This window comes from Eupeodes corollae, chromosome 1 (assembly GCF_945859685.1).
Source record: "Eupeodes corollae chromosome 1, idEupCoro1.1, whole genome shotgun sequence".
Classification (NCBI taxonomy): Eukaryota; Metazoa; Arthropoda; class Insecta; order Diptera; family Syrphidae; genus Eupeodes; species Eupeodes corollae.
Genome location: NC_079147.1, coordinates 259,260,386 through 259,286,015, shown reverse-complemented (window position 1 = coordinate 259,286,015; position 25,630 = coordinate 259,260,386). Strand labels below are relative to the sequence as shown.

Sequence of the window (25,630 nt, the reverse complement as noted above, 5' to 3'; positions counted from 1 at the left end):
AAAAATTAAATCGAATCTGAAAATTCATCAAAACCATTTTAAATAGTTTGAAAAATAATAAATCTGAAAAGCTACCAAAGTGGCAACCATAAAAATTGTAATTGTTTAAAGCTTTTTTCAGCTGATATCGTTGTCGATAATGAGTGAGCAGATATTTTGTGGTGAATATTTGCAAAGAGTATCTAATAGATTCAACTTGACTTGTCATCGTAGTATGTACAAACAAATCTCTGACTCATTATATAAATATAATATTATCAACTTTTATTAATATGTATATAAAATACAAGACCACAAATAGTAGTTTTAAGCTTGTTTTTATACTCCCTTACTCTCGTATAGCTACTCCAGTATATCTGAAGTTTAAAACAAACCAGTTCCACAACATTATACCGTTACCGACGAAAAAATAAATAAATATACAATCAAAGAATTGCAATATCAATTTCATAATGAACTTCTTTTACTCTTTATTAAGTCTAAGATATTTTTAATTTTCTTTATTTTAACATGAAACTTCTGGGAAACTAGAATTGTTATATTTTTATACACTCTGTAGCCCTCGATAGAGCTGTCCTTATCTTATCAACTTTATAGGCTAAAATTAATATTAATGTTTATTGTTGTAGTTCATAAATTATTATTTCGATGTTTTTATATTAAAGATACAATAACAACAACAGCAACAATACAAAAAAAAAACGAACTCAAATAAGTTAAGTACATCTAAAGTGCAATCAACTGGCTGGCAGTGTATCTGTACTTGGTGAAAGTGTCACATCTACGAGGCGACCGAGCGAACGACGCGAAGTTCAAAGATACTCATAACTAGCTATACCTATACTTTCGGTGGCACATAAGTATCATTTTCAATTTTGCCAATTCTCTTTTAAAAAAGAGTAAAATAAAACTCAAAAAGCTGCAAAACTCACTATCGTGGGGGGGAGGTAGCTCGGCAGCTTGAGGAAACAAAAAATTTGCAAGCCATCGACAAGATTCAACCTCACAAGCTATCGGATCTTTAACGCGACCAGTTGTTGTTGAAATCGAAAAGAAAAAGTATCTATCTATTTATAAGAAACCGTGCGTGGAATTATTGTTCGTGGAGAATCAAGTTTTCGCGTGTGGGTTGCCTTGCAAGTTCAGATACAACACTTAAAAATTAACCATGTCAAATTTACGTCCTCTAACACCATTATTGGCATTAAGAGCCAAAGAAGAGCTCAATGAAGTTCCAGAAAGAATCGATGATGATCTCAAGGCGTTTCGTGAGTGGATAGCGAAGCAACCTCATTTGAATGCCCGCACAGATGACCAGTTTTTGATGGCCTTTTTGCGGGGCTGCAAACACAGCTTGGAAAAGGCCAAGCACAAGTTGGATATGTTCTATACCATGCGTGGCATTATTCCTGAGTTATATAAGAATCGCAGTGTTGATGATCCTAAGGTTCTCGGAATCCTCCGTAGCGGGTAAGTTACATGACCCAATACAGTGATGTAAGTTTAATTAATGAATGTGTGTGTGTTTTTTTTTTAAGTTGCCTTATCCGATTGCCCTCACCTCTGGGCGAAGACGGTCCCAGAATTCATGTCACTCGTTACGGAATGTACGATTCCCACAAATTCACCATCGCCGATGTGATGAAGACCAATACGTTCCTGCAAGAAATCGAATTCGTCGAGGACGACAATGCCATGGTGAAGGGTTTTATTGAGATAATCGACTTCAAGGGTGTCACTGGCTCGCATATGCTGCAATTCGACCCGACTTTAGTGAGAAAGTTAGCTGCTCTGGGCGACAAAGCTTGGCCCTATCGCCAGAAAGGATTCCATTTGGTCAATGTTCCCAGTGGAACCGAAACTATTCTCACTCTTGTCCGATCGTTTTTAAGTGAAAAAATCAAGAAAAGGGTAAGTTTTCTGAGTGATTGAGGTTTTGAGATGATTTTCTAAATTCACACAATTTACAGTTTCACATTCACAAGAAATACGAGTCACTCTATGAACATGTGCCTGAGAAGTACTTGCCGGTTGAGTACGGTGGTAAAAATGGAACAATTCAAGATGTTATCGATACGTGGGAGGCAAAATTATTAAGCTATCGAGAATATTTCAATGACGAGGTTAATTATGGAACAAATGAAAAATTGAGGCCAGGCAAACCAATGACTTCGGAGACGGTGTTTGGACTTGCTGGTTCGTTTAGGAAATTGGACGTTGATTAGATAAAAATATAAAAAAGAACAAAACACAAACATAATAAATTTCAAAACAAAAATAGAAAAACTATGTATAACTATTTTATATGTCTTTTTTGTAGGCTCTTGTGGATAAAAGGTATGAAAGCATGTTTGGGCTTGATGATGGATGATGTTACTTTAAGTATAGAGAGGAACTATTCATCAAAAGGTATTACGATTATCAGATAAAAAGTTGAACTACTTTCTTTCACAATTTCATTGAAAATTGTAACATGGGGTTTTTTTTATATTTAAATGGTGCTTATAGTTAATTCCAAAAAGTCTAAAGGTTGATCATTATAAAAGGTGTTTAAAACAAAAAATCATCTGATGCCGTACGTAATGTTTAAAAGTTTAATAGTTATATGAATTCATTGCAGTTTTTAGGTCTAACTGACTACGTCTGTTAATTTTTTTCACTCGTGCAACTGGACAAAGTTTAAAGAATAAAACACAGTTAATTAGATTTCCGATAAAGTTTGGAATTACGACAAATTTTATTGATTTACTGGATACAATAGGTGGCATTGAAGAAGCCAACGAAGTTAATACTTGAATCAAAACAAATAAGCAAATGAAATTATTCACTTCAGTTTTGTCAAAATGGTGTTCAAAACCTAAATTTTATGTTATGTTGATAATGACGTTAAAAACGTTATAGTTCTTAATAGAAGAAAACTCAGTTAAACAAACTTAGATTCACCTGGGTGTATATGTGTTTTAATTTTTATTTAAATTTTCGTATTCCATTTAAGTAAACATTAACTAAGTAAGTAAGGTTAAATAAATATTATCATGCTTACTGAATGAGCTGATATATCCATATTTTTAGATATTTCAACTTTCGAATAATTCACAGTTTATTAATCTTAAATTGCAAAACAGATTGTTAAATAAAATCATGCCAACAATAGGGCCATGAGGGATAATGTTTAACCATGATATAAATTAAATCACACAAATTTTTGGGACTTTGTAAATTGTGATAACAATAAGAAAGACATATTTAATTTAAATTAATTTTGAAAACTATTTTATTTACTTAAAAGACACAGGTTTTTCATATTGATACAAGTTAGTCTGTAAATTAAATTTACATTTCTTACTATAACATTGATGAAATCAGTATTAATAAAATAAAACTTAGTTTCATTTTTCAATAATATGCTTTCATGAACCATATAACATTTTACATAAAGTGAAATTTTCTTCAAAAACTGAAAATTCTAAAGTTTTTTTCATGATGACAACTATATCTGTTCTAATTTAATATAGATTCTCTGGAGCCTGGTCAAAACAACATAAGGCCAAAATCTTAGTTTTGAGAAAAAAGCATTTAAAAGCAGAATTTCTTTTTCTAAATCCCCTTGTGGTTATTACAGAAATATTTTGATACAGTATATCAAGGAACGATGATATTTATATGAATATAATGTTTGTATTTCAAATCTATGTTTGTACATATGTTTTTAGAGAGATATGTTGTTTTGTCCAAGCGGATTGTTCATTTCTTTTTAAATTGGTGGAGCTGATTTCCTGTATTGAAAAAAATTTATTTCACAGCAATATTAGTAATAAAAAAATAGCAATAACAAAGTACATAGTTACAACTATAAAACTATCAAGTGCCGATTGAAGCCACCAAAACTGGTTCTCCTGCTTCACCCGGTCCCGTTCGGACACAGTCCTACCGAACCGAAGGAGCTCTTCTCCGCCTTGTGACATGACGTCCCGATTGTATGGGAGTCGCCTATCCACGGTTCTTCGTCTGACGTTGTAAAAGTAATGCACAAAAGAAGATTCGGCTGTTCGATATAAGGCGGTACAGCGTCGTAAACACTGCCGCTCGAACACCCGAAACTTCTCCATCTGGGAAGGGGCAACGTTGAACCACACAGGACAACCATACACGATCATTGGCCGTATGAGGGCCATGTAGCAAATTACCTTCACTCTGGGGTCAAGCCGACTGCTAAAAAACAGCCGTTTCGTCAGAGCGAAGGCTCATCTGGCCCTGGTCAGAGCAGCATTTATATGTCTGTCGAAATATAAATACTGATCTAACCAGATACCGAGGTACTTCACTACACTTTTGCTCGCTAATGGCTGCCCGTGAAGATCAACGATGACCATCTTGCGCCAATTCTTGCACGTATCCCTCGTGGCTCTAGCCAACGGAGTCCGGAACAGAATTGTCTCCGACTTCTGGACAATTATTTTCAGTTTCCAGTCGTCACAATAACGCTGAATCTTGTCACGCTGCAAGAGAATTCTAATAATAACCTCAACCTTTCGGGCCGTTCTGTACGCAATTAGATCGTCGGCGTACGCAATTGCCTTTGTAAGACTACCTATCAGATCGCTGGTGTAAATACTGAAGAGAATCGGCGAATTCACTGCTCCCTGTTGAAGACCATTTTTAATTGAGAATGTTGTGGTAGAAGTTACATTGCCACTTTCTACCGTTAATCATATCATAAAGTATATACAACAATGGCTTGCTAATGCCAAGCCTGCTCAGTTTTAAGTAAAGACCCTCTAACCATACGGTGTCAAAGGCCAAATCAACCAGAACAGCACCTGTGCATTGTTGTTTTGATTTATTTCATTGGTTATCAGAAACGAGTTTAGACGCAGCATGAATTGTGTCATGACCCGCCTTGAACCCGAACTGTTTATCCGGAATTATTTTGTTGTCCGCAGCCCACTTAGCCAGAGCCCTATTATTGATCTTTTCGAAAACTTTGCTGATGCTCGGAAGAAGACTTATCGACCGAAGATTTAACGGGTTGGAGTTGTCCTTTCCCTTTTTCGGGAGGGGATGAACCACAGCGATTTTCCAATGCATTGGATAATATGCATTATTAAGTGCATTGTTGAAGAGTGTGGTTTAAATGTCAATTGCTTACATCGGTAAATGTCTTACAACGTTGGATATACCATCGACGCCTGCTGACTTTTTGTTTTTTATTGAATTGAAGATGAGCTGAAGCTCAACCTTCGTCACTAACAAGGGACTTGGTCCCGTTTGCTCACCGATTATGGCATTTGCCAACGAATCGTCATTGAACCGCATGAAACCGCGTTTCTCAGATCGCCATTGTGTCATATCATTTCGAAGTTAAAAATGATTAAGTAGGGCTCTGTTTTCCAGGTCGTGGTTAGGGCGAATGCTAACATTCACCTTGTACACTTGCTGGAAAGCACCGCATCTACTTTTTCGGTTCTTTCAATGATATAAAAGTCATCGTCAAAGATGGCTTCTTCTGGATCTATTTGCGCTGTCCTGAGTACGTCTTTGTTCTCTTCAGTTCTTTAGAGTTGCAGACTCGGAAGGATATTTTCGTTCTTTTTCCTGAATATCTTGTTGATTTTAGGGGACATGCTAGGGTCACTCGAATTAACTGACCGGATCTTGCGGTCCCAGTACTTGTTAATTGATAACCTGTAGTTCTCCTTAATCAACAGATTGACATTTTTTAACTTCCCATAGGAAGTTATTGTAATGGGTCCGATTTGTCAAATTGAAAATTTTGACATTTCTCGACGTTTCAAGGTCCCTAGAGTCGAAATAAAAGATTTTTAGAAAGATGTCTGTGCGTGCGTGTGTACGTACGTTTGTACGTCCGTACGTCCGTACGTCCGTACGTTCGCGACGTTTTTTTCGTCGTCCATAGCTCAAGAACCAGAAGAGGTATCGACTTCAAATAAATTTTATTATACAGATAATAAGGCAGAAAGATGCAGAAAGGGCTCTGAAGAAAATTGCGTGGGTGGTTTTTTTACCATAGCAGTTTGAAAAAAAGGTGAAAATTTTGGTTAACCCTTAATATCTTACGAACCAAAAACGCTAGAGACTTGAAATAAATTTTATATAATATATTGTAACGTGATACCAAACAGGTATATTTTTTGAAAAAAATCAATATAACGGTTTTTTTTAAAAATCAATAAAACTGAAAATAAAAAATTTGTCACCTCCAAAATTTTACGACTGAAATATGATTTCATCTCTAAAACAATTTTGTGGAACGAAAAATAATATTTTTGACATCTGATAAAATTTTGAGAAAAATCTAATTGACAGTTTTTTTATAAAAAATAAAAATCTAAAAAAAAACATTACTCAAAGTTCGTAAAAATAGAATATCGATTCAAATATCTTTTCAAAACCTTGAAATTTAGGCTTCAAGCTTATTTTATCTTATAGGAAATATTGTTTTCAACATTTTTAAAAATGTTGAGAAAAATCGAATTGACAGTTTTTTTACAAAAAATAAAAACCTAAAAAAAAATTTATAAAAGTTGGTAAAAATTGATTTTCGACTCAAATATCTTTTCAAAACTTTAAGATATTGGCTTCAATTTACTTTTATCTTTCAAAAAATCTTGTTGTCAACATTCGGTTAAAGTTTGAAAAAAATCAAATTGACAGTTTTTTTATAAAAAATAAAAAACTAAAAAAAAATTTATAAAAGTTGGTAAAAATTGAATTTCGACTCAAATATCTTTTCAAAAATGTAAGATTATGGCTTAAAACTAATTTCAACTTATATGAAATATTGTTTTAAACATTCAGAACAATTTTGAAAAGAATAGAATTGGCAGTTTTCTTACAAAATATAATAACCTAGAAAAAAAACAATACTTTAACTTAGTAAAAATTTATTTTCGACTCAAATAGCTTTTCAAAAATTAAAAATATTGTCTTCAAACTTTTTTTATTTCACAGAAAATATTGTGTTCGATGTTCAGTCGTTTTTTTTTTCATAAAAACCCAACAGTCTGTTATTTCAAAAAAAATTAAATCTAGAAAAAAAGTTTGCAAATTTGGTAAAAATTGATATTCAGTTCTCGTATCTCACAAATTAATTTCATCGATCCAATTTGTAAAAATTTTAGAAATGCTACTTAAATTGGTAAAAATTTGTTTTCGACTAAAAATCTATTTAACAAAACTTGATTTTCAAACTAAACTATTTCCTTATATGAAAAATTGTTTTGGTAATTTTAAAATTTTTAATAATAATTCAACTAACAACTTTTTTAACCCAACCCTACAAACTATTAAGCAAGACAAATCGACAAACGGGATGGGAAGTTATCAGTGTGGGTCGCATCTCAACCTCTTTTTTTTTAGGTATGGGACTGTCATGGTCAAAGAGCACCTTTTAAAACTTTTTGTTACAAAGGAGGGAGACCTATCCAAAGATGAATTTCGAGAAGCTATTATGTTTCCAATTCACAAGAAAGGATCATTATTTGATGCAGCTTACTCCAGAGGGAGTTCCTTTTTAAATGCATCTTACAAGATATTTACAACGATGTTGCATAAGAGTGTTGTTATAGTTGGATTGAGACTGAAAACTTGCTGAGGGAGTTCCAGGTTGGATTTAGACCAGGATATATGCAGCAATAGGTAACATTTCTATATTCATGAGCTTGGCAGAGAATTTCTTGAAACAAAGGAAAAAGCTGTATGTATTTTATTACGATTTTAACGCAGTTTTTGGTACAATCGATCGAGGTGCACTATTCTATAAGCTCTATAGTTATAGGATATCATTGAAGTTTGGTCGCGTTCTTGAGCACCTATATAGAGGAACCAGAGGACAGTTGAAAAACTCTCAGACTGGTTCGAAACCTCATCGGAAGTGAGACGAGGTTGTACATTGAGCCCTACTTTATATGCACTATTCATAGACGACATTTTAGACTAACTATAGGGTGGCGGGATTTCGCAGGGATGAGGATTAAGGCACTTCTGTTCGCACACGATATAATCATGTTTTGCGCATTCTCCGGAAACTCTGCAGCTCATTATTAACAGGGCTTACTAGTATTGTCAGATATGGAGTATATATCGATAAATCGAAGATTATTGTTATTAAAAGTGCTTGTGAACGTAATGCATCAAGTCAAAAATATAGAATGTGTACGACCCTACAAATACCTTGACATTACTGTTACAAATAATTTAAATATGGAGAAACACATGAAGGAGACATTGGTTAAGGCGAAAACTGCTATTAATATGACATGGAAACAATGCTTCATAATTAAGTGTATAGCGCATAGCAACAAGTTCAAAGTATTTAAAGCAGAAGCTGATATCACACTTTTATATGGATCGCAGATATGGGGATGTAAAAAGTACAATTCGTTTGAAAAACTTCTTACGCACTTTATAAAAAGAATATTTCATTTACCGAAAAATACGCCAAACTACTTTGTAATGCTTTTGTGTATAAAAACATTGAAGTTACAAGCGGAGTTCTTGCTTAACGTTTTTAAAATGAATGATTCACGGGCCGGAAAAGAGTGGCCATAAAAGCGTTACAAGATCAAAAATGTTGGTATCGAGAGTGGCAAGATCTTGCTGGGGAATGTCAAATTAATTTTTATTAACCCATCGAGGATTTAACAACCGTTAAAAATATCTTGTATGAAGTCATTTTAAAGGTTGATGAGAAATGTAGAACGGTCTAGTGCCTTGTACAGAACAACTCCCAGCAGTTTAAATCATAACCTTGCAGATTGCAACTAATTAAAGGCCGAACTACGTAGTGAACTAATAGATTTAAATTTCACTCCAAACAGACCTGATCTACCTAGAGTGTCATATGTGCAACCTATCAGAAAGAGAGGATACTGTCCACTTCTTGAAAAAATGCCCCATTTTATAGAAATCAGAAGGAATGTATTCAGAAAAGTCTTTTTATCGGAAGATCAAGTGATAAGTTAGCTGTCAAACTTTACAAATTCTGCAAAACTGGGCTTAGATATAGAACTTTTATAATGAACGAAGATTTCTAATTGTGTTTTTATTCAGTGTTTTTTAAGAATTATTTTAATCTATCCTAAACTTTATATTGTTTAAAATTTACAAATACCTTTTTCAATATTGAAAAGCAATAATATCGAAAGCATTTTACATTCACTGTGTTTTGTTGTCAATCTGGCAGACGACAATTTCTGTAAACGTTTTTGTTGTGTAATGTAAATTTTACTTAAATTCAATAAAATCTGTATCTATAGATCTATCAAGTTTGGTTTTCTTGAATACAATCTAGTTTAAAGCTTCTTTCTTAGGTTCTACTATAAAAACTCTCAATTTTTGACATATAATGAAGATAACTTGATAATATTAGCTAACTATAACTTTTCCAGTTATTCAGAAAATATTTTTTAATCGTGTTCCAATTTCTACAAAATTGGTTAACATTTTAGTTGACAGAAAGAAAAAAGTGTTTCCTTGCATTTTCAAAACTCGAAAAAGGAACTGACTGCAAGATTATGAAAAAAGTATCTTTTTATTTATTTTATAAAATATTCCATAAAAGTATAAACGAAAAGTTCTTATACAATATATTTTCTTAAATTTATTATAAGTTTATGAAAAAAACATTAGTTACTAATGTAATTATATAAAATTTAATTTTGAAACTTTTTCAAAAACTATCTTCTTTTGTTTTAGAAGTATTTTTTTGTTTTGCAAAAGCTTCACACCCCATTAAAATTAAGTAAAGTAAAAAAACGTAAGTATTCAAAACCAACCACCATTTTGTAAAGCTTTCAAAAAATGTATTATTTAAGTGAATAAACGAGTATATAACGTTAAAATATTTCAAATATTGCACAAAGGATATGAGAGGATGTTATGCTTAAATAATGATTACAAATGTCGAGGTACTAATTAGAATAATATTTTTTATATAATAAACCTACATAAATATATAAGAATTATAATGAGATGGGATTCAGTACAGTCCCGATGGGATATCTGTGACTTTTGAGCCATGTGTGTAGGAGCGGGTTCGTGCGTTGACATTATTGATTACGGACACATTTCCCATGGACAATCCGGTGTTTATCTTCAGAGTGGGACTTGAGCCGAAAAATATCTGCTGATTGCTGCGCGACTTCTCGCAGAGAACCTCATTGCCAGAGCCTTCAATGCGTTCCAGGTTTTTCGTAACTCGGCGGGCTTGAAGAGCAGCTGTTACATCAGGTCGGGGATATTTTTGCGGGGTATTCATGCCGGTCATGAAGAACACTCCATTGAAATGCTGAGCTGGTGGAGGGATAGTGATCTCAGTCTGGCCAGCTACAGGAAGAGATGTGTGGGAATTTCGCCCACCTCCTTCGCGGAAGGCTTTCATGGTGGGGTCATCGTCTGAGTGACGGGCATTCATGATCACATCGAGGATCTCACGATTTGTACTTGGGTGCATGCGGGGAGAAGTTGGACTCCGATCGGTCTGATGGTGATATGGCTTGCCCTCGTAGTCGGCGGGCTCCTCAAAATACATGTTGTGTTCTTGGCTGGCAGTTTGTTGATTCTGCATTAGAAGCAGGCCATATTCTGAGGCATCCAAGTCTGAAGCTGATTCTCCTCCATTCGACATGATGTGGGCCAGTGATCGGGACTTGCGTGGTGGTTGTGGCAAAAGATTGACGGGAACAATCTCTTTTTCCTTGGCCTCTAGAACTCTGGGCTTACTCTCTGTGGATATGACAGTGACTTCTTGGTTTGAGATTTGTTTCTCAGCATCGCTGACAATGTTCTTTAGCTCCTCGATGACATCTTCAATTGTAGCATCTTCATCTTTTTGTTCATTCAATAAAATACTGAACTTTTGGGAGTTAATTTGTGGTAGGACGAGAATCGGAACCGGACTTAGAGATGGTCCGGTTTCAGAACTGCTTATACCTTCGTCTTCATGTTCGGATAAATCTTGCTTGCCATTGGGCGGAACTAGACGGGGCAATGCAACTGGTTGTTTGTCAATCGACTTGAAATGCTCACTCTGGGCTCCTTGAAGGCGGAAGACTTCCCTTTGTAGTTCAGCACAACGTTCTTGAAGACGGCGTTCCATCGAGGTAAGGACAGATTTTTCTTCATGAAGAATCTAAAATATGTTAATATAAAGGTTAAAATTAAGATTCAGAGAAGCTTAAGGATCTATTTACCTGCACTCTTCTCTCTAAGATGACCATTTGGCTGCGAATTCTATCTGATTCACGAGCTTGATTCTGAAGCTTTTCAATATCGATCTTAAGTTCATCGAAGCGACGTACTTCAATTCGTACCTTCTCCAACCATGGTGAAGATGATTCAATGCACTAAGGACAGACAAAGAAATTCGTTATGATTTGAGATTCAAGAGAACTCATAAGAAATTACCTTGGTGAGTTGTGTGGGCTCGAAGCCAGCTTGGAAGAGTTCTGCCTGTAGATACAGTCTGTTTTGAAGGTTCTCGGCACTCTCAAGGAAGGTGTTCAGAAATCTGGAAGATTAAAGTAAATCCGTCAGATATTTGGGCTCATCGTCATTAAAAACTAATCTTACTTGACTCCAACAGCTTGAAGTTCTCCACTACCACCGCCACTGTTCAACATTCCTACGAGAAGTCTAAATCTCACAGGCTCACTACATCTCAGCCTGAGAGTTGAAAGTGCCTCCGAGACGGCAGTATGTCCACCACATGTGCCCTTATGAGAACCATGTCCAACTGAACACTTGTCACAAGCTGCTGTCATTAGCTGCAAGGCAAATATTCTCGCTCTGATACCCTGCCCAGTAGCCGAAGCAGCCAAAGGTAAGAGCCCCACGGGTGTAGTTCCAAGTCTTGCACTGGCTTCTGGAGATCGACAGCAACATATACTGAGGCATTGTCTACAAAAACAATAAGTCAACGTTCAAAATATGTTTGGAATTTAACAAGAATTGAAGAATCTTACAAGCAAGCAAGTTCATCGAGAAGAGCTCTTCTTTGATACGATTGAGCATTTCTTGGCATCGATGATGATGCTGAAGCTGTCATTGAAGCTGTAGGATTTATTGTCTGTGATAATTGAATAGCTCGCAACACTTCTAGCAAAAGGCTAACACCGTCCAATGGAGTGGCAACAAATTCTTGAACAAAACTTGGAAATGAAACCCTTAGGTCTGCTCGAAGTTTAGTAAGAAGATCTGTGATTGAGCCAAATTGCCGAAGTGACATTTCACTATCGGTTTCTGGTGGAGATGGAATTGGACTTCTGCAAAACAAAAATAAAATAAGGTTAAATCAAAACTTAGAGTGTATGGCTTGAAGGAGATTTTGATTGGTCATTTGTAGATGTCAAAGCTGAACCATCAGTTTTTCTAGTCGATGACTGATCAAGAACACCCTTAGCCATTTAGAACTTACTTGTACTCAGAATATTTTGATGGAAGTGTTGCTGATTTAAATGTGTCCTTCGGGCTCTCCACATCGTTGGGATCATAAATGGATTTGGCATTTGTTCCGGTTTGACGTTTACCAAATTTCTTCAATGATTGAATGTAGTCTTCGGGGTTGTACACTGGAGGGCGTTGATTTTCCTGGAAATAATATAAGGAAAATGAAAATAACTATCATTATAAAAAATGTTCTGAACTTAAGATGCTTACGAAACATTATGAAGGGCCGTGAAAAAATATTATTGAACCTTAAGACGTTATTTCATAAGTTGTTTTAAAGCAAACCAAGTTATAAGGAGCTTTTGGTTCTGAGTGAAATAAGTTTGAATTATAATTTGTTTCCTATTCGAATCAAAGCCTCGCTCCAAGAAAAATTCAATTTGGATCCCTTTTTGTTGTTTCTTGGTTGTCAGTAAGAGATTTTTGGTGTAAAGCTAAATTTAAGCCTAATTAACTTAGAATTCCCTAAAGTTAAAAAAACTCTTTCAACGGTTAAGTTAAATAAGCCTTATGGTCAATCTGGCAAAAGTACTTTACTTGGTAATGTAACTTTTTTCGGTGCAGAAACCACCTTTCCAATTATCTTTGTCTGTCATTTATCAGATCCTACCTGTTTTTTTAAAGACGGTATGTCTCCGCTCGAATGAAGCCTAATACATGCATTTTCAAAGTATTAATCGTGCGGATAAAAGGCAATGACTAAAAGTTTTCAAACCTGTTGATTTAATCACTAACTACCAACGAGCATATTAGGACCATGTAGCGAAAAACTTTAGGTCTTAGGTCAATCCCAACGTTCCTTCAGACCCAAGTTTCATTAAGTCCTCATCAGAGTAATAACATGTCAAAATACAAATACTGATCGTGCTCCAATTCCTGAACGTTTTCGGGAAGGACTTAATGACTGCAGTCCGGAGGAAATTATAGTCTCCGAATTCTAGAAGATAATTTTAAATTTAAAACTATTGAAATATTACTAAATCTTGTCGAAATCACGCTGTTAAAAAGTTCTTATAACCTTGATGTTCCGGAAACCTTTATAAGCAATTAGAACGCCAATAGATTCATCTTTAGAATACAGAATAGCTTAAGTTAGAACGACTGATATTTCTGTTGCACTAAACGGTCACTTTTAAGGCTGTTTCTAGTTTTAAATATTGTAGTAAAAGTGTGGTACCCGTGGCATGATGGTTAGTGCGTTGGACTGTCATGCTAGAGGTCTTGGGTTCGATCCCTGCCTATGCCATCTAAAGTCTTTTCACGGGTACTGCCTCTTGCGAGGAATTGACAAATTCTCCAAGAGTAACTATTGTCATGAAAAAGTGCTTTCTCAAAATTAGCCGTTCGGAGTCGGCATATAAACTGTAGGTCCCCTCCATTCCTGACAGCATTACTCGCACACAGGAATGGTTGAGAGTTGTAAGTCACTAGGCCTTGGTTCTCAACGGACTGTCGCGCCACCCAATTTATTTTTTTTTTTAGTAAAAGTTATAGTGTCACTTTTGATAACACACTTTCGATAGCTAATCATATCAAAAGCATGGTTTGCTTATGCGAAGTCTTTTCAGTTTCTCATGAAGACACTCTTAATTAACCAGAACTCCTCCCGTACATTTTTGTTTTTACTTTATGAGTGCAGCAGAAATGCAAACTAGCTTACACCGGAGCATACGTTGTGTCGTCTTAAACTCAATTCCTATTGAGGATCTTTTTGAATACAACTCGCGAATGATTGGAAGAAGTTTTATGAAAATCAAAACTTGCACCGAAACTTTAAATATTGTTCATAGGAATCAGCAGATGTGGTTAGATTAGTATTGAAAAAGCTGGAATTTTCTCTTCTCAATTTTTAAGCTTTCATTCGTAAGCTTTTATGTTTACTTTGACATCAATTTTGAACGTCCTCGATAGTATAGTGGTCAGTATCCCCGCCTGTCACGCGGGAGACCGGGGTTCAATTCCCCGTCGGGGAGACAGTGATGTTAATAAATCTTTTTTAGTTTTAAACAAAATATTTAATTATTTTATTATGATTAATAAGCTAAGTTTACTCTATCAAGAAGTCAGTGTTCTTATGCTTCTTTTGTTTTGGCAGGATTTAAAATATTGCAAGATCTTAACTTATACAATTCTAGAATAAATTATTGGAAACAATAATAACAATATTTTCAATATTCATATCATAATTTTATTTCCGAATGTTTCTATCACTCGAAATTTTAAGACGAATTATTATAAAAATATTATTCAAAATCGTACCATGCTTATTTCCAACTACATACATACAATCAAATTGACAAAAGTTGTGAAGTTGTATTTTCAACTTTACCTTAGGGGAAGGTTGGTACAATTTGTATTTCTGTGTCTCTAAATTTAATTTATGAGTCATTTATTTAATTTTATTATTATAATTGTTTAATTTGACTCAGCACCTATAAGATTTATAATTCTCTATAGACTTGTCTCTCTTGGAGCAACTTCCCACACAAATTGAAGCAATAAACATTATTTCATTTCTGATGATGATGGTTGAAGCAAATAACAAAGGCGAAACAAGTAATCTATTTGATTTTTTTAATTGCATTCACTTATTGTAGCAAAACATGACATTTTTATGAGTTAATATATTCATATTTTATGTGCTACTGGGTTATGAAAAATGTATTAATATTATTACGTTATTAGATTTTATAAATGCTACAAAAAATGAATTTAATTTTTAGGAGTTACAAAAACATTCCTACTAAAAGAAGGGTTTCAAATATTTTTAAAGGAAATCGAAATGGCAATTCTGATTTTGTCTTTCGCAACTTTTGGTTCAATTTTTTGGTTGCGACACAAGTTTTTTCAGTGCTTTTGAGACCTTGAAAAGACGTATTAGAAGTGGAATGCAATTTCAGTTTTTAGGAAATTAAAAAAAAAAAAAATGCTTGTGTTAAGTATTTCAAAAATTGTGTTTGTTTTTGAAGAAAACTTTCATGAAAATAAATTTACAAAAACTTATGATTTACACTTGACGACTTGTAGATTTAACACGATGTCTCTTGTATTAGGGAAATGCTTTCAAGTAGGCAAAATAAGAATATTTTCAATTTGCAAATATTAAGTTTAATATCAGTAATCAGAACTTGTATTTAAATTTAAATCAACAACTTCTTTCTTTAAAACAAAATACCCCAACTGAAAAAAATTAAAATTGGTCTCAAAAAGAGGAATTTTGAAGTTCCGTGTTTCTAGTTTTTTGAAAAAATGTTTATTGTTATATTTACCAAGTGATTTTAAAAAATGGTGTTTAAATTCAATTTATTTTCTATTCGATCATCGGTGCGGTAATTTTTTTAACTGTTCGATTATATCTCAAAAACTAAGTCTGATGTTCTGAGGCCTAAAACAAATTGCATTTACAAAAATTTGGAAGAAAATACAATTGCTCGCGACGTGAGTTGAACTTGTTGCAAGAACAGAGTTATATATTTTTTATATAAGATTTTGTCTTTGAAGTTTCAAGCACAGCAATTGAATTTCAAAATTAAGGGCTGCTCTTTTTGTACTAATTTAGAGCTTTAATCCTAATATTAGTGTTAAATCTTTATTTATATTTTGAAACATAAATATTATCTATCGTATTTTTTTTTCAAAACTTAAGGTAAAGAAGTGAGGTGGAATTGACAAATATACAAATTTGTAAACTTATATTATTTTTGGAAATGCCTTGAAGTTCATGAAGTGTCCAAATGTGTGAGGTTTTGTCAATACTTTCCAATGTCAAATCGTGAAGACAACTTGTCTCACAACATTACGAGTCCAGAAATCAGTCTTCAATCGCTCACATTTAATTTTTGTTATATGGGTTATGGTTTTTTTCTCAGTTTCAAGTCAAGTTGGAAAAATTACAGTTAATGGGGTAAGAACTGGAGAAACGAATCAAGGAATCCAAAATATAACCTTTCACTTGTCAACAAAATTTATAATTTTTTGTGCCGCACGGACTTTTTTGATTTTTTTTTTCTTTAGTTGGTGATCATAAGAAAAATAAATAGTTTACAAAATTTTTTAGGTCAAATATTGTGAAATAACACAGAATTCGTTAATCAAAACAAAAAAAAACATTTTCTTGCATGTTTCGCTTCTGATTGGTCCCTTTTAAATGTCCAGCAGTAAACCGATAACATATTTGGTTTCCATTTGCCCTGGTACCGCTTTGCCATATTCAAAATGTCCTGATGGAAACTCTTACCATGCTCGCTGAGAGCCCCTTAATTGTCAGGAAAAAAATCCAGGTGGGAGTCTTAAAAAATGGATCTTAAGTGACACGTTGCAACCCAAAGCTTTATATGTTATTAACAGCAAGCTAACTAACTCCCTGTAGCGGTCACTCTTGTGGTTAACCAACATATTTGCAACAACATTTTTGAAATCCTTCCATGCAGATTTTTTTAAATCGTTTAGTTTTTCTTCAAATCTTGTATCTTTTATTAACTCCTTTATTTGAGGCCCAACAAAAATACCCTCTTATATCTTTGCATCCCTTATTTCAGTGAATTTTTCTTTCAGATACAAAAATCCACTTCCATCGCGATACACTGCCTGTGGGTGTGGATTCGAAGAATTTCCGGGCCGGAGCATTGGTTTCCATGCGCTCTACGTGACCCAGCCATCTTAGTCGTTAGACTTTTACCCTTCTGGCTAAGTCTAAGTTGCTGTACAGCCCGTACAGTTCGTCGTTCCATCTTCTCCTCCACTCCCCTTCGATGCATACGGGACCGTAGATCACACGAAGAACTTTTCTCTCGAACCGACCCAAGGTGCTTTCATCCGCTTTTGTCATAGTCCATGCTTCTGCACCGTATAGCAGGACGGGGATAATAAGGTTGTTATGTTTATAGCAACACTTTGGTCCCTCGAGAGAGGACTTTACCACTCAATTGCTTTCTAAGTCCAAAGAAACAGTGGTTAGCAAGAGTTATTCTGCATTTGATCTCAGCGCTGGTGCTGTTTTCTGCGTTTACTACTACCTTAAAGTTACGTCTCTCGATGGTGACATTTTGACCAAGACGTCGGTGTTTTATGTCCTTTCTTGATGACAGCATGTTCTTTGTTTTGCCCTCTTTACCCGTTAAAGCCATTTTTTCCACCTCTGCCTCAATACTCACAAAAGCCCCATTGACATCACTAGCATATGCTAGTAATTGGACAGACTTCTGAAAGATAGTGTCTCTAGTGTTGACGTGTGAGCTCTGCACTATTCTTTCAAAAATCGCATGACAACACATCGTCTTGTCTACATCGAAAGGTTCTGCGTAAATTATCCATGGTCATCCTGCACAAACGGACGAGATAAGTAGACTGATTCCTCTATAGTTGGTGCAGTTTAGAGGGTCTCCTTTTTTTTAGGATCGGGCAAACAATACTGAGGTTCCATTTATCGGGCATGCTTTCATCCGACCATATCTTACAGATAAGTTGGTTCATGCTCGTAACCAATTTATCTGCAGCTGTTTTAAAGAGCTCGTTATTCAAGCCATCCTCTCCAATGGCTTTATTAGACTTCAGCTTAGATATGGCAATCTTTACTTCGTTTAATTGAGGAGGACGGGATTGTTGGCTTTTGTCGTCTATGTTGATTTGATCATCGTAATTTGGTTCGTCGTCGCCGTTATACAGTCTGCAGAAGTGGTCCTTCCATATCCTCAGCATTGACTGCGGTTCCACTATGATGTTCTCACTTTCGTCTTTGCAGCCCTTGGTTCTAGGTTTATGTACCTGTGAATTTCGTTTCACCTGTTCATAAAACTTTCAAACTTCATTCCTGCTTTTAAACCTCTCAACATCTTCGACCGCACGCTTCTCATGCCTTCTCTTTTTCCTTCTGAGAAGTCGGTGTTCCTCTCGCCTCTTCTGCTCATAGAGCTCATGAGCAGCTCTCGTCCTTTTATGCAGCGCCGCTTTGTGTGCCTGTTGTTTGGCTGCATTTGCCTGCCGACATTCCTCATCAAACCAGGGGTTCCTTGTTGGTGGCTGTTTGAAAACCAGCACATCAGAGGCGGCTTCTCTTATTGCATCTTGGCAATGTTGCCACTGGTTTTCGAAACATTGTGTTGGCGGCAGAGAACTTCGAGAGAGGTTACTTGTAACTCGGTTGGAAAAGTATCTGGAGATTGTAGCCAGAGATCGTAGGTTTCAGTGGAAGCAGTCACCACAGTGAATATCGCAGTTTTTCATCCTCTTTTTGCCCGACCCATCCCATCGTATTTCCTGGATGGCGGTGATGTCTGCTTTATAGCAGTCTAAGGCCTCCTCTAACTCTTCAGCCGAACGTGGTCTATTAACGGACCTAACATTCCACGTGCATATCCGAAGTTCGTTGTCCTTAATTAGTTTGCGTGAGTTGTCAACAGTAAATCTTTCCGTATCCGAGGCTTGTTGGTGGTTCGCAACTATGAGGCTTTTATGTGGCCAGGAAGTCACAACGACGGCAGAATCCCCAACCTTGGGGGCTAAATCCTAAGTATAACTCCAAGGATGGGAAGCCGGATAAAACCGCTCCTTATAGGCCTGGGCTCCGAATAAGTCGAAGAAGCCCTATAAGGTGTTCACTAAGTAGTTCAACCTTATTGGAACTGTAGAATTCACCGTTGATTCGATCTCGGGAATTCCTCTGCCACCGTCTGAATAAGGACAGGTGCCTTAGTAGAAACACCTCTCTCACCCTCTCTCGTTTGATGCTCCAACAACTTTCCACTGGAGTTGGAACCCAATCTCCAGTTGAGGTACTAGGCACCCAAGGGGAGGGGGGTAAATACTTTAGGTTTTTATTTATTTATTTTTTCAAGAGAAGTTACATATTTTCATAGGTTTCTTCATATTTGCAGTATGGGCTAGAGGTACAGACGGAAACATACTTCCATTATGCAATAACACTGCCTTTAAACTTGCTTTTGAAGAATCAATGAATAAACGCCACTGATCGATTTCTAACATTTCATAATCTCATAAACCAAATCTCCATTCTGAGAAAAGTATGTTCTGAAGTGCTGATCAAGGTTTCGGAGCCCAGGATTTGTCTGGATGGGTGACAGAAAAAACCAACACATTTGTGATAACACTCCAACACAAGATTCGTAAAGTTTCGTCTTTGTTTTTTGAATGTCAGTTTTCCGCAAACATTTAGGATCATTGTTACACTTCCTCGACATGTTCACAGGGTTAATAAAAAAAAATGTTAAAACAAAAAGTTTTAAAATGCAACCACAAATATTTTTAAAACGGTTTACTTATAAGCGCTTCTGTTAATTTGCTGCGTAGTAAAAGTTTTGAGTTATACCGTATCACAACATAACTGAGGCTAAAAGACTGGTGTCAATTGTGATTTATTAATGAGACTAGATTGACAAAATCAGGTTTTTGAAACAAGAGCTGAACAAAAATTAAAGCAGAGTTTCTTGAACTAAATAGAAAACCGTAAATTTAACCATCATTTGTTTTCCAAAATTTTGTTTGGTTTAGAAAGTTTCCAAAAAGGTCAACTTTTTTACTTAAGCTTACAAAAAAGGGCTGGAAAAAGCATGAAATTATAAGCTTATTATTGTTATTATTTTCCTTAAGATTTGAACCTTTTAATTGTGGTTCTTTCAGCTTGACGTAAAACTGTGATCACTGTAAGGTTGAAGGGTCACGAACACGGAATACGACTATATTCCAAAAATTTCAGAAAATTAAATTCTAGTATTCGAGTGTTGCCAGGAGATGCCGGTAAATAGAAATGCCTTGATGTAAAAATTTTCAACTTCAGGAATTGCTCGTAAATTCTTAATGTTTAGTTTCAACTTTCTCGCCTCATCTACTGCATCAGTATGGGATGGAACTAAATTCTCTGAATGGTTTGAAACAACACCAGGCGTGCCCCAAGGGTGTACTTTAATCCCGTTATGATTTGCCTTGTTTATTGATGACGTTTGTCCTGTTCTTCCGGCTGGAATACTCTTTACCGGTATACATATCAAAGTTTTTCTAAACGCCGACGATATAGTATTACTGGCTGACAATCCATCTACCCTTCAGCTGCAAATCAACAAACTTAACATATTTTGTGAATAAAGGAGTCTCTGCGTCAATACTAACAACACAAAAATTAAGATTTTTGAAACGCGGCAGCGAAGAAGACTCGCAGAAGAAAACTGGGCAATAAACAACGCGCCTATTGAGGTCGTTCATTATTTTAAATATCTTGGCTTTCTACAATCTTAATGTTTCGAAACACGTGAAAGAAAAAAGCAACGCTCAAAACTTGATGTGGCATAAGTCTTACTCTACCCAAAAATCGATCTTAAATCCAAATATCGTGTTTCAAGCAACTGTGAACTGCTGCATGTGCTACGGTACCCAAGTTTTTGGATATTTGCAACTGGAGGAGTTTAAAGCTGTGCAAAGGTATTTCTTCAAACGCTTGATTGCATTCTTCACCGCCCAATTATGCTATATATGTAGAGTCTGGCATAACACCTCTTTACATTACAAACTTTAAAACCAACTCAGACTACATATTGAAAGTTATGAGGAGGGTAGAAAGAAGCCTTCAGAAATCCATTATGACAAGAAGCATGCAAACAAATGCCTCCCGGTTTAAGGAATGGGACCAGAAAGCTTCTTCAAATGGCAGTAATCTATTATTTTTGGAGTTCAATTTGAATCAATGGCACAACATGTTCAATGATCTGATCGCCAGAACTGATGAACATATCTTCAGCGAACATCTTTCAAGAGCCTCAGAAACATTATCAAAAAATGTGTAAAGAAACTTCAACCAAAAAATAACAATACATGCTGATTATGAAAGATGGAAAATGGGCCCACCGATTCCTTCCGTCTGTCTGTCACGCCCCTGCAGTCTAAACCATTGGGTCGATTGAGTTAAAACTGATTGTAAGGATTGAAGAGGTTTTTTTCAACAGCAGTCCTCACAAAAATCGAAACTTCGAATTTTCTTAAAAACGAACATGCCCCCAATAGAACTGCTATTTTGTTTTTAAGTTAAACAATAAATACAAAATAAAACTAATTACACATCTGGAACGAAAAGTTTGTTTTTTCAGCTTCAATTTGCCTTTTATTAGATAACTAGCTGACCCGTGCTCGCGTTGCTTCGCAAATTGTAACCACGAACATTTTTTGAATATTAGTATTAGCATATGAAAAATTTCTCAATGGGACTGAGCATATTTTCTACAATAATATTAATTTTAGTTTATATGTATATACGTACCGTATCTAATTAGATTTCACACTTGAAAAAAAAAGAGTTTGTTCATGTTTGTGCATATTATAAATATTTTTTTATTTCAAAGCCTCCGGATAAACAATATTTGCAGTTATATTACTGCGAGGAAGAAGTATGCATTGGTTGCTTTTTGAGCCTACCCTGGAAAGAGCAACATAAAGCTGACCATGAGAGAAGACATTTTCCCTAAGGTCGACTCCAATAAATTTAAACGATTGACCCTGAGCCTTGTTAATCGTCATACAAAAGCATGGTTTAATGGGAAATTGCACACGTTTAAATTGAAAAGGGAGATCTGTTGGTATCATTGGTATCCGGGGATTCAGGGCATATTTTCCTACTGCGGGTCCGGTAAAAATTTGGACTTGTATTATATTTTTTAATAGCTTTTTGATTTGGAGTCGTGTGCCATTGCACAGATTCGGAGGATTGAGATTTCTTATTAGAATAATTGGTGTACCAATTTTTAAATTAAGTTGATATGGCGGCAGGCCTGCTGGGTTGAGTGAATTTAAAAACTCATGAGGGTAGTGCACACTATCATTATCATCAACCACAGTGTCAATTGCATTGTATTTATGCGACTCCGTTTTAAGATTCTGAAGCACGTATCTGTTTATTTCATCCACTGAACAGTTTTTTGGTGACACGATAGCTCTTTCGCAAAACCAAGAAAATGGTCTTGATTCTAATGCGTTCAGGTCTCCATACACACACTGAATAAGTTGTTCTGTGCTATACACAATTTTTCCGAAGCTTTCGTTTAATTCAATTGTATTTAGACCCATGAAAGTATGTTTTCCATCACCAATTCTTAGAAGTAGAGACGCGAACTCAGAAGTATCAGTGTTGTTAGTAAGCTTTACTCTCATATTGATTTTAAGTTGAAGTTTTTGTCGCCAAATAGAAGACGACTTAACGCAAGATTTGATAATATCGGCTCGAGTACCCTTGGGAATCACTGGCATTATCTGTCTAAAATCCCCAGAAAAAACCATTGTGACTCCACCCATAAGTCTTGACGATGATCTTAAATCTTTAAGGAGTCTATTCACAGCCTCAATATGAGCTTGATTACTCATCGTACATTCATCCCAAATGATAAGGTCCGCTTTTTGGAATACTTTTGCAATGGAAGTGGTTTTTGAAATAGAGCATGTTGCTTCTTCATGGGCAATGATGTTAATTGGCAGCTTGAACGTAGAGTGAGCAGTTCTGCCTCCACTAAGCAATGTTGCTGCAATCCCAGAAGAGGCGACGGCAAGAACAATCTTACCTTCTGATCTATATTTCGCTAGTAAAAGATTAATCAAAAAGGTTTTACCAGGACCTCCAGGCGCGTCTATGAAAAAAAGTTTTCCTTTATGTAAATCTACACTTTCTTTTATTTGGCTGAAAGCAAGTTTTTGTTCCGAATTCAGTTTTGGTAAATTTTCCTGCACGTACTGATGTAGATTTTGTTTGTCGTATTGGATTTCTCTTGTATATTGATGCTGTAAGTCCATTTGGTTAATTCTTGTTGGTTTTGGAAGTCCATACTCATCAATTCGCTTATCACTTAACATTAAAAGTTTATCTTCGATCAAAATTAAACCTTGATTGAAAATGTCATCAGAAAATAGGAGCTCGTTATTTCTTTGCTCAGAACGTGCTTGATATAAAATATCTTCACACATACTTTCTTTAAATTCTTCCCACAAACTTTTTGGTTCAGTTGGCTGACAGAACATAAGCAAGATCGCAAACAAATCTCTAATCTGTCGTGGTGACTGTGTTGCGGAGGCATCAACCAAAGCGTATTTCCAGTGTTCATCATCTTCGAGAAGTCCCAACTTTTTGCACGCAGCTTGGTATGTTGGTTGGATTTCGCCGTTAACAGTTCTGATCATTTCAAAAGAAACTGGACCACGAACATTGTGAAGCAGAATCCGCAAAAAAAAGCATTCACCGGAATTGGGGTGAATTGTGTATACTCGGCCAAGAGTATCGTCTCGTTTTATTCCTGGATATTCTGGAACCACTTTTCCTTGCTTACGACGGTAAAATTGTTTGTTTTTCCAGGTATAGTAAGAGGGTACATCGCAATATAAAAGAGTTTTTGCAAAATTATCATTCCTACAAAGTTTAAAAAATTCTGTTAGCGTCGTTGCAGGTGGGTTCTGTGATATTTGTTGAAAGTTAGCATCGTTGAAGGTAACTCGTTGGCCGTTTTCTAAGTGCACAGCTAAATGATACACAGCAGGATAGTGGTCATGAATAGGAAATTTAAATATTCGCCAGAACGCTTCTGAAGTGCTCAAGTAGCGACCATTTAAGTATTTTTCTACCTCATTCTTTGGATCTTCTATTGCAAAAGTAGCTTGGTCACTTCCCTTGTTTATGTATTTTGTTAAATATTTTATAGCCTTTACAGAGTGGCAATATTCTACATTGATATGCGCTGAAAAACATCTACTTAAAATAGGAGAATATGGCACAACCCAACTATTATTTATTTCCTTTGTACCAATGACAGCAACTTCACCACCTTTCTCCAAGGAACGTCGACGGTATTGTGGGTAGCCATCATCACCTGTTTGTGTGTTGTGTATCAACGACCGTGGGTACCGTTTCGTACATTTACCATCAGCCATGCATGGAGATTGGGGATTAAGGTCACCACAGGGTCCATGTATCATGTGCTTGCAAACAATTTCGTATAACAATGGATCCTCGTCCTTATTAGGTATCTCAGCTCTTATAATAGAATCAATCTCATCAGGCTGAATTTTACTTGCAAGCCAAATCAGTATATGGGCATGTGGCAAACCTCGTTTTTGCCATTCAATGGTCAACATGTAGCATTTTGTCTCGCCAAAAATATGATTTTTGTGAATAAATTCCATCAGTTTGTTATATTTTAGGTGAAATACTCTTGCAACGATGTCATGTCTATCAACAGATTTCTGTCTCGAAAAAAGCTCAGTTTTAATATCCTGCCACTCTGGATTGCAGGTCATCGTGATGAAGAGATCTGGACGGCCATGTTTTCTCACATATGTCATTGCGTCTTGATTTTTTTCGTGCAAATATCTTGGCGATCCAGTAAAAGTAGATGGTAAAATTATTTGTTGACCTAAATTCCGAGGGTTGACGTTAGCGTCATTGTTAACAGCATCTCTTAAGTGAATATAATTTTCAGCTCTTAGAGTTTTCTGATGTGTTCTTATGAAATTAAGTCTCTCTGATATCATTTTGGCGGCCATATCAACAACAAACTGACTGAAAAGCTTGCGAAATAAAAGCAGAAAATTTGTTTCATTATCCCTCACCATAAATCTATAGGAGTAAAATTGCATGCACGAAACAGTTTTATTTAAATTGATTTGACCGGTTGCAGGAAAAATTGTTGGAATGCCTATGCACTTTGTATATAAACTGAATAGTATTATCATGGAACACAAAATTTTGGTACGAAAGGCGGACCATGAGGGCGCTGTGTGTACGGAAATTTGGTGTGGAATCTAAGAGCGACTGGAAGTATAAAAATATTGAAATAAATAAATAAAATAAATTACTCAAATGTAAACAAAAATCAGTCGTTGCCAACGTTTCCTGAGATTTGTTTTATTCATACCTATCAATGTATAGAAGATATGCATATACAATACATTTAGTTGTATGTGTTTTAGATTTGCTAGCCGAAAATTGTATTGATTTGATTTTAGATTTTCTAATTTTGTGAAATCTGAAAATTTAAAAGCAATGTTTTCAAATTTAAGTTTTGATACAATGCTACGTTGCCATATTTTGAATTTTTCCATAGCAAATACATTCGATGTAGGTATTTTTTAAATTTGTTTTTTTTTTTTTTTATTGTAATGTAATGTTAAGGAGTGGGTGGGT

General features: G+C 35.5%; 2 protein-coding genes and 1 non-coding gene across 5 annotated transcripts in view; 2 read left to right on the top strand and 1 right to left on the bottom strand.

The window, feature by feature from the left end:
* Window positions 1–349: 349 nt before the first annotated feature.
* On the top strand, window positions 350–2,299 carry LOC129943485 (alpha-tocopherol transfer protein-like). The gene is made up of 3 exons (XM_056052978.1): window positions 350–1,470; window positions 1,539–1,911; window positions 1,971–2,299. The coding sequence occupies exons 1-3, from the start codon at window positions 1,169–1,171 to the stop codon at window positions 2,223–2,225; spliced, it is 930 nt and encodes a 309-aa protein (XP_055908953.1). The 5' UTR covers window positions 350–1,168; the 3' UTR covers window positions 2,226–2,299.
* A 7,228-nt stretch (window positions 2,300–9,527) lies between these two features.
* Window positions 9,528–25,630, bottom strand: part of LOC129940499 (uncharacterized) — a 108,983-nt gene continuing 92,880 nt past the window's right edge. For all 3 annotated transcript variants that reach the window (XM_056048853.1, XM_056048854.1, XM_056048855.1), the window contains 6 exons: window positions 12,437–12,609; window positions 11,985–12,284; window positions 11,593–11,919; window positions 11,428–11,530; window positions 11,214–11,366; window positions 9,528–11,152 (listed from right to left, as the gene is read on the bottom strand). In XM_056048853.1, coding sequence (XP_055904828.1) covers window positions 10,001–11,152; window positions 11,214–11,366; window positions 11,428–11,530; window positions 11,593–11,919; window positions 11,985–12,284; window positions 12,437–12,609 — 2,208 coding nt within the window. In that variant the 3' untranslated portion in view covers window positions 9,528–10,000. The remainder of the gene's footprint in view (window positions 11,153–11,213; window positions 11,367–11,427; window positions 11,531–11,592; window positions 11,920–11,984; window positions 12,285–12,436; window positions 12,610–25,630) is intronic.
* Window positions 14,370–14,441, top strand: Trnad-guc (transfer RNA aspartic acid (anticodon GUC)). Its single transcript has one exon. It is a non-coding gene; the product is annotated as a tRNA-Asp (tRNA).

Bases quoted from the DNA above. Each gene is read 5' to 3' on its own strand.
- LOC129943485 (XM_056052978.1), top strand. From the start codon at position 1,169: ATGTCAAATTTACGTCCTCTAACACCATTATTGGCATTAAGAGCCAAA. The intron at 1,471-1,538 runs GTAAGTTACATG...TTTTTTTTTAAG, and splicing joins CTCGGAATCCTCCGTAGCGG to TTGCCTTATCCGATTGCCCT. The intron at 1,912-1,970 runs GTAAGTTTTCTG...CACAATTTACAG, and splicing joins GTGAAAAAATCAAGAAAAGG to TTTCACATTCACAAGAAATA.